General features: G+C 47.7%; 1 protein-coding gene across 1 annotated transcript in view; it reads right to left on the bottom strand.

The window, feature by feature from the left end:
* PFDN1 (prefoldin subunit 1) overlaps nt 1–8,991 on the bottom strand; it is a 31,931-nt gene extending 22,940 nt beyond the window's left edge. The window contains exons 1-2 of the mRNA XM_084535863.1: nt 8,416–8,991; nt 8,095–8,261 (exon numbers count right to left, since the gene is read on the bottom strand). Coding sequence (XP_084391989.1) covers nt 8,095–8,261; nt 8,416–8,448 — 200 coding nt within the window. The 5' untranslated portion in view covers nt 8,449–8,991. The remainder of the gene's footprint in view (nt 1–8,094; nt 8,262–8,415) is intronic.
* Nucleotides 8,992–12,428: the final 3,437 nt, after the last annotated feature.

Genomic DNA, 12,428 nt, shown 5'->3' with positions numbered 1-12,428 from the left:
AGCACAAGCATGACTGCAGTTCACGATGGTAAAAGCTCCATGAATTGTTTTTCCTCAGTATATCCCTAGTTTAGAAATTTTATCTTCTATTTTTGTTTTATAGTAAGTTTTAGTATGTAGCAAAGATGACCTGTAGCTTGTTAAAGCAAAGGAAACTCAAACGAGTACAACGTACCTACTAAAGTATGCACTTCAAATCGATTGTCTGCAGTTTATTTTGTACCAAATTTGAAAGTTGCAAGCTGCAGAAAACAAAAGCCATTCCCTCCAACAACAGGATGTCCAGATCCACTTCTAAAGCATCCAGTATTTTCAACAATGTCCCAATTTTCTAAGGAAGAACAGCTAAAACAAACAAAAAACATCAAATGAATAGGCACCTAGGGAAACAGAAGCAAGCAAAAGAACACAAACATCTTTGTCAACCAATCCTGAAGTCATTTCTATTAAAAAAAAAAAAAAAAAAGTTTTTCTATTGGTAAAACTTCAGTGATCAGAAAGATGAATTTTGTAGTGGTAAATGAAGTGACATGGAATCACTGCTGTACTCTGCAAACTTATATTTACACTGCTCAACAGCAGCCCTTCACTAAGAACCTATATAGGAAAACCAGCAAAATCTGGATTCATCTCTTTTGAAAGGAAAATCCATACCCAGATGCAAGAAAAAAAATGCTTTGTTTCTCCTCCTGGGCACACAAAATCAAAAGTGAAAATACAGACATAAAAGGATCTTCCTTTTGAAATGCCAGAGTGAGAATGAAGACCCAGGCATCCATTTATGGTTCTTAAATAACACAGCCTTCACTCCTGCATACCACAAATCCTGCTATAAAAAATCAACAGAACATCAAAGAAACCAATACAGCAAACAGCACAGAAGTAGATGCAAGATAACTGTTCCAGTCAGAAGACCTATTTCGAGATGCTAAATTTAAATTAGCCAGCACTAAAACAACTGCACTACAGCTTCCTAATCACTAAGAACAAAACGTTTTAGAATTAGCATTTGTGGACCAAAAAGGATGGATGTTAAGTTGTTTTAGAAAATCATTCCTTCCCAGTATGTACGTGTTTTGTTTTTTTTAAAAAATATATTATTATTATTATTTGTTTGTGTGTTTTTTGTTTGTTTGCTTGCTTTCCCCTCAATTTTTATTATCATTTTAAACTGGCTGAAACATTCTGTCAATTCAGCACATAGTTCTGGAGAAAACAAAAATTCAAGATAGCAGTTGCAGAATTCCTGAATTAGCACTTTGGTTCTTGCATCTCTGCATTATAGCTATGTAAAATATAACCACATCCCACAGTATTGGAGTCCTCATATTTCGCTTCACTGTTTTGGAGTAGGGGATATTAATTTAATCTTCCTACTTTCAGATTCTGAACAAGAGCAGGCATCTAGCTCAAAGGATGCTCAGACCTGGATTTATCATTTGTATTAAGACTGTTCCAAATAAATTTTATAGACTATATTTAAATCTGCATATCAGACTGGGAACGGGCTCTGGGCATCTCCACCCACCAGCCCTAGGGCCCTAGGTGTCAGGCTAGCTTGTCACACACCGCAGTGGTACCACATCTGGAACAGCATTGCCAGGCACCACACGGACACAACAGGGACTCTTCCAATACCTCTTTGGTCCACTAATTTGGCCATTTTCATCTGCCACAGGAAAGCACCATTTAAACCCCTGTGCTAAAGCAGAGAAACAGATCTATCTTCTGAAAGAAATGCTTTAACACTGAGCATTTCCCACAGGGACTCTAACCCTTGATTTCAAAATTTCCTGTGGGGAATGGGGGAAAAAGGCTCAAAATACAGTACTTGAAATCCAGTAAGCGTCAAAACAAGCAGAAGTTCTTTGCCGTTACAAAATATGAAACTGACATTTTAAGCGCAAAAATAAGATAGCCATCTTCCATCATTTTTGCAGGCATTTGGCACAGCCAGCTACAAAAGCAGGCGTTTGGATGATGCCTTTAATAACACACTTTAACTTTTGGTTAACCCTGAAGCAGTCAAGCAGTTGGACTCGATGTTCTCTGTAGGTCCTTTCCAACTGAACTATTCTATTCCCTGAATATTTAATACTTGTACAGAATTCTTCCAAAGGTAGCCCTGTAGCATTGAAGCAACAAATCTGTTGCATTTAACAAGAGATCCCGGATTTCTCCTTTTTGGAGGTTGGGACAAAACAAAGGTGCCTTACTATGTCCTTGCTCCCCACAACATATGACGTCCAAACAGCTGAAGTGCAAGACTTCTTGAAAGCTTTGGCACCTGCATTACAATACGTTAGATATATTATAACAAAACGCCTCTGGACCACAGCAGATCAAACAACTTCTTCCATCTAGAATGGCAGCCTGCACAAGTAGTCTGTCTTGGTTCTGCCTCTTATCTTCTAAGTTGAGATTTTATCTCCTTTACATCTACCCAGGTAGCTCTTTCCTCTGTAGGAGCCCCTGTTGAGGTAACATGTAGGGAAAATACTATGGAAAAAGAAGATACGAATGGAACAGATTTGTCTGAATTTCATACTCAAAGACCCAACAGAAATGTACTCCTGAAGAATTACATATTTCCAGGCAAGGGAGACAACCATCAAGTAAAAACTGCAGCCCTTCACTCACTAACCTTCTATCACAATGCTCACAGAGTAGGTAGGGAAGCACAAACAAGAGGTTCTGAGCAAGGCTGAGAAAAACAGCTATTTTTTAAGCTAGCCGCTATTTATATTTTAAGACTATTTTCTTCTGTTGCGTATACATTTGATAAACACTGACTTATCTGATGTGTCCATTCTACACCAGTTCTCTGTCAAAGCTGTTTTTTTGTCCTTGTTTTTTGTTAAAAAAAAAAAATGCAGCTATTTCCTGGAATTTAGCAGATAAGCATTTTGCATGCAAGCTATGAAAATCTTTTCTTCTCTAGAGTTTCAGTGTGTCATGGGGTAATTACATAGAGCAGCAGGGCAAGAGAGCTATAACTAGACCACAATATCCAGATTACAAGTGAGCAGCCCAGGGCAGCAGGAGTAAGATCAAGAACCAAGTGGGGGAACAGGGAAGAAGAACATCTTTGAGACATCAAAAGATGCCAAGCCAGCAAGGGAACCATCAGAACAAGCTCCCTTTCTGATCTTGAAGCAGAATCCAGCAGTCTGAACTCCCTGGATCCCTCTACCACCAGCAGTTAACTGAGAACCACTGATACCAATGGTACTCTTCTCTCACATTATTGATTCTACTTAATTAGACATTGTGGAAAATGAAATCTTGACTTTTTCAACAGCAAAATCACAGAATCACAGAATTGAAGGGGTTGGAAGGGACCTCAAGAGATCATCGGGTCCAACCCCGCTGTGAAAGCAGGTTCCTTAGAGCAAAATCCTTAGATGCCCAAGTAGGCATCCAGATGGTTCTCAAATACCTCCAGAGGAGACTCCACAACCTCCCTGGGCAGCCTGTCCCAGTGCTCCGTCACCCTCACCGTGAGGAAGTTCTTTCGCATGTTGGTGCGGAACTTCCTGGGCTCCATCTTGTGGCCATTGCCCCTTGTCCTGTCCCCACAAACCACCAAAAAGAGGTTGGCCAAATCCCTCTGTCTCCCACACTTCAGATATTTGTAAACATTGATGAGATCCCCTCTCAGTCTTCTCGAGGCTCAACAGCCCCAGGTCTCTCAGCCTTTCCTCATAGGGAAGATGCTCCAGGCCCCATCTCATCTTTGTGGCCCTCCTCTGGACTCTCCAGGAGCTCCCTGTGTTTTTTGTACCGGGGAGCCCAGAACTGGACACAGTACTCCAGGTGAGGCCTGACCAGGGCAGAGCAGAGGGGGAGGATCACCTCCCTTGACCTGCTGGCCACGCTCCTTTCAGTGCATGCCAGGATCCCGTTGGCCCTCTTGGCCACCAGGGCACATTGCTGGCTCATGGCCAACCTGTCGTCCACCAGGACCCCCAGAGCTCTCCTCAGAGCTTCTCCTCAGAGCTCCTCTCCAGCAGGTCATCCCCCAGCCTGTACTGATATTTCGGGTTGTTCCTTCCCAGGTGCAGGACTCTGCACTTGCTCTTATTAAACCTCATTTGGTTTCTCCCTGCTCATCTCTCCAGCCTGTCCAGGTCTCGCTGGATGGCAGCACAGCCTCTGGCGTGTCAGCCACTCCTCCCAGCTTTGTGTCATCCCTGTACTTGCTGAGGGTGGACACTATTCCCTCATCAAGGTTGTCAATGAAGATGTTGAACAAGATAAGGAAGATTTAATTTTATCATCTATGTATTAGCCAGAGGCTGATAGCAACATGCTTGTCATGGGATTCATTTAAGTATTACAGCACCCATCAGCCTCTCAGCAGCTGGGCTTCAGTGCTGAACTCTGGACAAAGCCTTATCTGAAGAGATGGGCAACAGAGAGCCACTCGGATTTCACAGACTGACCTATAGTTAGTAACTGAACCATAAGGATTAAGCCTTGCATGTCCATCACTTCTCTGAGTTTTTGAAGTATGAGCAGGAAGGTACAGCTACCATATTCTGCAGTGATCTGTGCTGGTAAAATCTAACAGCAATCCCATCCACAGAACAACAAAAAAAAACATAAAATCAGCACTTGCAGCTCTATCCAAAAAAGTGTCATCACCTGAGTGATTGCTCATGCTAAAGACAGGAATGCATTTAAATCTCACAAATGATCAAGAACGTTTAATCCTCCCTCAGCTTTCACTTGTGGATGGTTCCACCAAAAATCTGAGTCACTTTTAGAAGAAACAATGAAAACTACACCATTACAGCTGTTCCCATAAAATGGTATACTCACAGAAAACTTTGAATATAAAGTTGTGCTGCAGTATTTGCTTGATTTTTACTTTATTGCACTTCGTTTTTAAGTCTATTTCTACAACAAATGAGAGAACACTGATGATAAAGCAATGTCAAACCAAAACTGAGCATCTATTTTGGCATGGCATGAAAAATTGAAGTGCTGTCCTCACTATGCCTCGCATAAGCCCTTGACATTTTTCTTCTCTAAGTAAGAACCTTGTACAGGTTAATAGTTAAAAGAATGTGAAGGGAAAGGTCTGAATATTCAGACAGGATTCTGAAACTTAAACTTTCAGCATAGTTCTCAAAGCAGTATGATGATATCAGTTCACAAATAGCTTAAGCAGAAGTCCAGCACAGCAGTAGTTGTCTCAGGCTACGTAACAAGCCTTTCGAAAGAGTATGAAGTAAGAGAATTGCAATGTATTTGGCACAATGCCACTACTCAGATGATATCCTAGCCTCATAGACATGTACAGTACACAGCAATTCATCATCTCATACTATGTGGCACTGACATTTCTTGTGTTGAAACAAAAATAGCTATAGTAAAAGTAAATCAAGCACCACATGTGCAGCCCAGTAAGGCTTGTGCGTGTTATACACGCTGCAATAATAACTAAGTAAAAACTAAAAACGAACTCACCCACACAAGTTTTGGAACAAGTGGACTTTCACATTCACTAGTGGTGCAAGAAAAGCCTCTCAGAAAGGAAGCAGGCTCAGGCTCTAGGTTCAGAGCACAGAAACCACACAACTACGGTCCAAGTAGCGCAGAAACAAATACAGAACTAGGCAGACTTCTTCCCAGGATGCATCACATCACTACTGTGCCTCAGACCTTTCACTTCCACAAAGACCTGGAGTAGTTCATTCAATAGAAGTGCATGTGCTACCCTCATGCACACACCGCATATTACCACAGATGAAGAAAAAAAATTATCAGAAGTCAGATTCTAAGCAGCAGTTTCAGTGGGTTAAAGAAGAAAAGAAGACGGAAGGGAAAAAAAAAAAAAAGTGAAGTAAAACAAGAAAAAAAAGTTGAGTGCAGGAACAGAAGCACCAAACCTACTTTCAAGAATTTAGCTATTCAAGCAAGCTGTCAGAAGAGCTCCAATTACCAGAGCTGATACTGACACCAACACCAATCTTTTCTGGATACCTGAAATCTACTGGAGTTCTAACATTATTTACAGAAAACATCTATGCCTCTTTTGGTCACATGAGATAATGCTAAACTGTGCAAAACAAATCACAGGTGTTGAAGACATCACCAGCACCCAAAGGTGTGTAAAAACCCATATCCATACGAGCCAATTAAATCAACAAGGTGTTTTGTGTGTGTGTGTTTTTGTTGTTGTTTGTTTTGCTTTGTTTGTTTGTTTTTAAGTCTCCAATTTCACTCTATAGAACACAGATTACAAAGACAAAACAACTGTAATGACCACTTCCTTGGAAATATAAATGGCCAGACTGCCCTTGGATTTTAATTCCTGCTCAAGCACAGCTTTAACCAATTTATCCAAATGCCCGGATTTCAGCCAGAAGTTTTCTATGACGGGATGGAGTGGGCTCCAGGAAGAGCCTTGTGTCCCTGGTGTGAGTTCATTACATTAGCAAGTGACACAGAGCATACCAAAACACAGCTACCAATTTGCAAGGCAGATTTCAGCCCCATGGCCAGAATAGGCTGAGCTCGCATAAATACTGCATCAGGCTAAAGAAGGGGAAGAAATATATATATATAAATAACTTACTCAGTATTGTGAACAGAATACTCTCTTAATCCGAATTTACATAATGACTACCACAACAAAATTCATTACAAGTTCAGGCTTTAAATACTTTCATAACACAAACCATATTTTTCTGGTGGCACCTCTACAATCCTCCAGGACCACAAAGCTACCCACTAGGGTCTAAACCACCTTATCTGGTCATTGAAAGGTAAGCAAGAGAAAATTCCCCAAAAGACTGTCACTCCAACAGCTGCTGCACACAAAGAAAATGTAAGTGGTTTTGGGGACAAAGAAGGTGAGTGTCTCTTACTGATAAGCTGGAAGCAGAAAGCAGGACAACGCATTTCAGCTAGCAAGGAAATACTGTCTCATTCACAAGCAACATTACTTTGCTGTAAAGATTGATACACTCATGCTTTTAAGGAATCTTGAAGCATTTCTCCATATTGAAGAAGCACTCTCTGCTTTCAGATTTTAAAAAAGCCCTAAAAAAAAAAAAAAAAAAGTTGACAACTCCTGAATTATCTACCCTCAGTCTGTCTTCTCTGTGACAAAAATGAACAGCCTCCAGTCTGACCAGGTTGCACCAGTCACCTCCTGCGAGAGACCAAAACCTATTTCCTTTCCAGGTCACTGGTATCTCCATGCAAACCCAAAATTTAGTTCATCTACATGGAGACATTTATTTACTGGGAGCCACATCATTCAGTGAGTAAGCTTGCATTCCAGATCTAAAACCAGCTTGTGTGAACTTCTACAAGGGACTGCTGAAGTCAAACAGAGGTGCATCAGCAATGTTAACCAAAACATATCACTTCTAGCTTAAGGTGTTTCTTTCAGCAACCATCCAACACGTGGCAGTAGCTTTCCATGGGTGCACTGGGACACGCTCACTTTCAAGGTTTAAATCCAGACAAGCCAGCACTGACATGACACTGCAAAGAGCTCTCCTGCAGACGAACACGTGTGTCAGCAAAGGCCTGAGCACATCAGCTGCACATGGCTGCTGTCCACAGAGTCCGATGTAAATTATACCCGGAACAATCGCAGCTGGACAGACTGCGAGAGCCTCCCTTGCTGCTCACAAACGCAGCTTGTCCTTAGAACTTTGTTTTGCTAATTGAGATTATAAAATTCAAAGTCATGGCAAACGAGACCATCACGGAGAGCAGCCAAGCCTGCAAGCCAACATGAGCAGGAGTACCAGGGGGACTTCTAACAGTCCTTCCTAAAGGCATAGAGCAGCAAACCCCGACTGATAAACCCCAGTAAGCTCTGCTGTACTCCCAGAAAGACTGAGGGAATCCAGAGGGGAGGGAAGGCTGGGAAAGCTGCCACATTTTTCATAACAAGAAGAAACCTCTCCCAAAAGACAGCAGCCTGGAGGCCTTTTATATACAGAGACCACGAAGATCTCCTCACCCACCGGGCTGCCACCTCGCTTACCTACAAAGAGGCACCCACCAGCCATTTACCAGCGGTACAGAGGAACACGAGGCCCAGGCCTCGCACCGGGGGCTACTCACATTCTGCCCACGCCCTCGTACATGCGGGTCTCGTCCACCAGCATCATGATCTCGGTGTCGGTGAGGTGCGCGTGCTTCTTCGTCTTGCTCAGCTGCTCGATCTGGATGTCGGCCAGCTTCACCTTCTGCTGCGTGTCTATCACCTTAGCCTGGAGCTCCGTGAAAGCCTGCGGGGGGGAGAAAGCAAACACAAGGAGAGGCTGGAGTGGCCGGGCCGGGGGCTGCGGGAGGGGAAGGGGCCAGCAGGGCAGCGCTGCCTCATGCGGGCGGCCCGGGGGGGCCCTGCCCAATGCCCCCTGCCCGCCTCGGGCCGCCCGTTACCTTCTTCAGCTCCAGGTCCACGGGCGCCGCCATCTTCCACCCGCCCGGCGCCTGCGCGGGGGAAGGGGGGGGAGAGAGGAGATGGACGGGGAAGAGGAGGGGAGAGGAGAGGGATGGAGGAGAGCAGGGAAGGACAAGGCAGGAGAGGGATCTGGAGCTGTGTTTAGGGTCAGCAGTAGGGCCAGCGACCAGCTCGGGTGGTGCCGGGCTGCGGCACGGCTCCGCGGTGGGGCTGCCTCCGGGGTAGCGCAGGCAAAGCGTGAGGCGCTCGCCGTGCTGCAGGCTGAGGAGGAAGGGTCCCTGAGCCCAAAAGATACAGGGACAGGTCAAATAAAGCTGCGCCTGTAGCTAAAGCTAGAGGCAGGAGTGCAAGTGCAGGCTTTGTGCCCGCAGAAGCAGGGCTGCTGCTGTGGGGAGGGGATGGGGTGGGTCGGGGTGTCCTGCACCAGAAGCGGGAGCGGGTTTATGTGGCAAGGTTTGGGTAGCGGGGGCCACAGGGGTGGCTTCTGTGAGAAGAATCCAGAAGCTGTCCCATGTTAGATAAGGGCCCCGCTGCTGGCCAGAGCCGAGCCAATAAGCGACGTTTATGCCTCTGTGAGAGCAGAGTTAAGAAAGAGAAAGAAAAAAAAAAAAACTGCTTCACAGCAGATGGTAGAGTGAGATGAGTGAGAAACAGCCCTGCAGGTGCCAAGGAGGGGGAGAGGTGCTCCAGGCAGCCTGTGGTGAGGCCCCTGGTGGAGCAGGCTGTCCCCCTGCAGCCCATGGGTCCCACATGGAGCAGATCTCCACACTGCAGCCCCCCCATGGGTGGAGGAGCCCCCGGTGGAGCAGGTGGATATGGCCTGGAGGAGGCTGCGGCCCATGGAGAGCCCTCCTGGAGCAGATTCCAGGCCAGAGCTGTGGCCCATGGAGAGGAGCCCATGCAGGAGCAGGGGGCTGGGGGGAGCTGCTGCCCATGGGGGACCCAGGTTGGAGCAGTTTGCTCCTGAGGGATGGACCCCATGGTACAGAGCCATATCTGGAGCAGTTCTTGAGGAGCTGCTGCCTGTGGGAAGCCCACGCAGGATCCGTTCAGCATGGACGGCATCCCGTGGGAGGGACCCCACGTCACAGGGAATGAGAGTGACCAAGAAGGAGCGGCAGAGACGAAGTGCCACAGACTGACTGCAGCCACCATTCCCCTGCGCTGCTCAAGGGGAGGAGGTGGAAGAGGGTGGATGTGGGGAAGGTGCTTTTGGTTTCTTTCCTTTGTTTCTCACTTCTCTAGCTTGTTAGCAATAGGCAATAAATCTTACCATCTCCCTGTGCTGAGTCTGTTTTGCCCGTCACGATAATTGTTGAGTGATCTCCCCCATCCTTACCTCACCCCTTGAGCCCTTTTCATTTCTCCCCCTTTCTCTTTGAGGAGGGGGAGTGAGGGAGCGGCTGTGGTGGAACTCAGCTGCCCACCTGAGTAAAACCCCCACAGGTGCATGGCTGCAGCTAGGACTGGGAATACCAACCAGCTCAAATCCAGTTAAAAGCTGTGAGAAAGGCTGAGGAGTGCAGCATGCTTGCCTGGCAGTTTGTGTGTTGACAGCACAGTACGAAGCCCAGGGTCTGTCTGTGACATGCAGGGGTAGCAGTGCTGCTTCTGTAGAGGTGGCTGCTCCAGCAGCCTGCTGATCCCTGCACAGCCCTGCTGGACTCAACCAAGCGAGTTCCTGCTCATGAATCACCTCCGCTGCTTCCAGTCCGAATTTTCCTTGGAGTTTGTCCAGACAGGCTATAGGACAAGGTATGAGATCATGATGAGACCATCAGATGCCTTTTGGGGAAAGGCAGCAAAAAATGAAATGCCCAGCGTGGCATTCTGTAGTCAGAGGAAAGCAGGAGGGAACCTGCTGGGGCACCCTGATTTAACAGCAGAGTGCAGGACCTGACCTTCAGGGACACTTGGTTCTTCTTGTAACCTGGACAGACACACATGCTCTGAACCAGTTAAACCCCAAGCCTGGGATGCAGGGAAGATGTTTCCCTTTGATCCCTCTGCGTAAGACCTCAGACCGTTGAGGCCCCTCCTGCTGCTCTGCACCACAGACCCCAGTGTATACAGCACACAATGATTCCTGCAGAGAAAAGGAAAACCTCGCACTGAATAGCAGGAAGCATTTCATCAGCCAGCTCTAGCATGGCCTACTCTCCCTGGGGGAGCACGGGTGTCCCTCTGCTTGAGTCAGCCACAGTTTAGAGTCCACTGCACAAAAGGCTAGAGGATGCTCAGGAGTGAGGGACAGTGCCTTGGCTTGGGGAGGACGTGGCATGGGGACTTCCCACCTTGGTAGCGACGGATGCTCTGCATTGGGCTGGTGCTGGCTCCTGTAGGGGCAGGCTGCTGCCCAGCTCTATGCGATGCTGCTGGTGGTCTGTGAGCCCAAGAGCAGATCTGGAGCTTTCTGGCCCGTAAGCTGCCCAGAGAGGTTGGCCATCATTTTCAGTGCCTTCCCATTCTCTTCCAAGTCATTGCAGCCATTATCCCAGCAGGCCCAAGCAGTGCTGCTCCCCAGGTAGAGAGCTGGAGCTGGGGACAGTCCATCCTCTGCCTGCACCTCCCAGATCCTTGGCACAGAGGTGTAAACCAAGAGGGCTGACCACCTCCAGATCCAGAATAAGACAGGCCTGGGCCAGGTCTGAGTATCCCTGTGATCCCTAAAAGGGAGGATCTGCTGAGCAATTTTGCCCTGAAGCAACGCAGTGAATCTGGATGCCAAGCTGAGATGGTTATTAAATTGACTACTGTAACATAGTGCATTTTTTTCTCAATTAAACCCAAAGTTAGGATTTTGTCTGTCTGTAAGCCTGACTCTGGAGAACAGCCCATCAGTCCTGCCGTCCCAGCCCACAAGGGTGAACCGTGGCATGGTGGGGGCTGCTTCCTTCCCCAGTTCCCACAGGCCTGTGGCCAAGCAGCCCACTTTACCTCCACAGCATCCAGAGACCTGGGCAGGACAGAGCTCAGCATGACCCTAACGGGCTCTGGGGTGTCACCTGCCTCAGTGCCACAAGAACAGCCAGACTGGGGAGCTGCCTGGGGGCCTTCATCCCTGCCTTATCTGGGCAGAGAACATCCACAGGATGTTCTCTCATCCTTTCACAGCCCAAAGGGCAGAGAACCAGCCAGCTTCCCCCTCTCTACACCTTCAAAATATGTTCCCAGCTCTTGGCCTGTTAACTTACCCTCCATAGGCAGCCCAGCTTTTGCCACAGCCCCGTGATCCAGAACACATCCTGGGCAGCATGGCAATGACGACGTGGTCCCGTGGCTCTCAGAGCTGCCACCACGGGGAGCACCTCCCCTGCTTTCATCCCCAGGTGCAGGGATGCCCCATATCTTGCTCCCCCCCACGCAGTGGCTGCCTTGGGTCCATCACAGGCAGGACTGCAGCAGCGGTTGCATGGCCCCGTGCTCTGTCTTCCTGCACACAGCACCCCGAGCTGAGCGCCCACAGGCTGGGATCCCTGCCCATGCCAAGTCAGCAGATCCTGTTATTAGCCCAGCTGGGGCTTGCAAAGGCTTTCACCCCCACTCCTGCACCTCCTGCTCACTCCTCCCCAGCCAGAGCAAAAATCAACACAACAATTCCGGTTGTCCGCAGAGAAAACATTCCAGCTGAGGTATTTCCAGTGCTGCCGGACCTGGGTCGGGCAGAGCTGCAGGCATGCAGGGCTGCTGCTGAGGAAAGGCAGGACGGTGCTGCAGGATGGAGCTGGGAAACAGGAGCCCAGAGCTGGGGTGCCCCAGCAGCACGGGGAGGTGGGGATGCAGCAAGGGCCTCCTGCACAGCCACTGGGGATATTAATTGCTTAATGGACATTGAAACGGTCCAGAGTTCAGAGTCCTTGATGAGACCAGCACTCTCACAGCATTAAGGTTCAGGTTCACACAAAGCAGAACGAGTAACTTGTTTCCCCATTGCTGGGACTAGGGCTGCTGCGGCTTCTGCTCTCTGGATGCTAATGCACAAGGGTACTCA

Source organism: Aythya ferina, assembly GCF_964211825.1.
Source record: "Aythya ferina genome assembly, chromosome: 14".
Lineage (NCBI taxonomy): Eukaryota > Metazoa > Chordata > Aves > Anseriformes > Anatidae > Aythya > Aythya ferina.
Note: the sequence above shows the minus strand (reverse complement) of the source record. Positions and strands in the feature narration are given on the sequence as shown.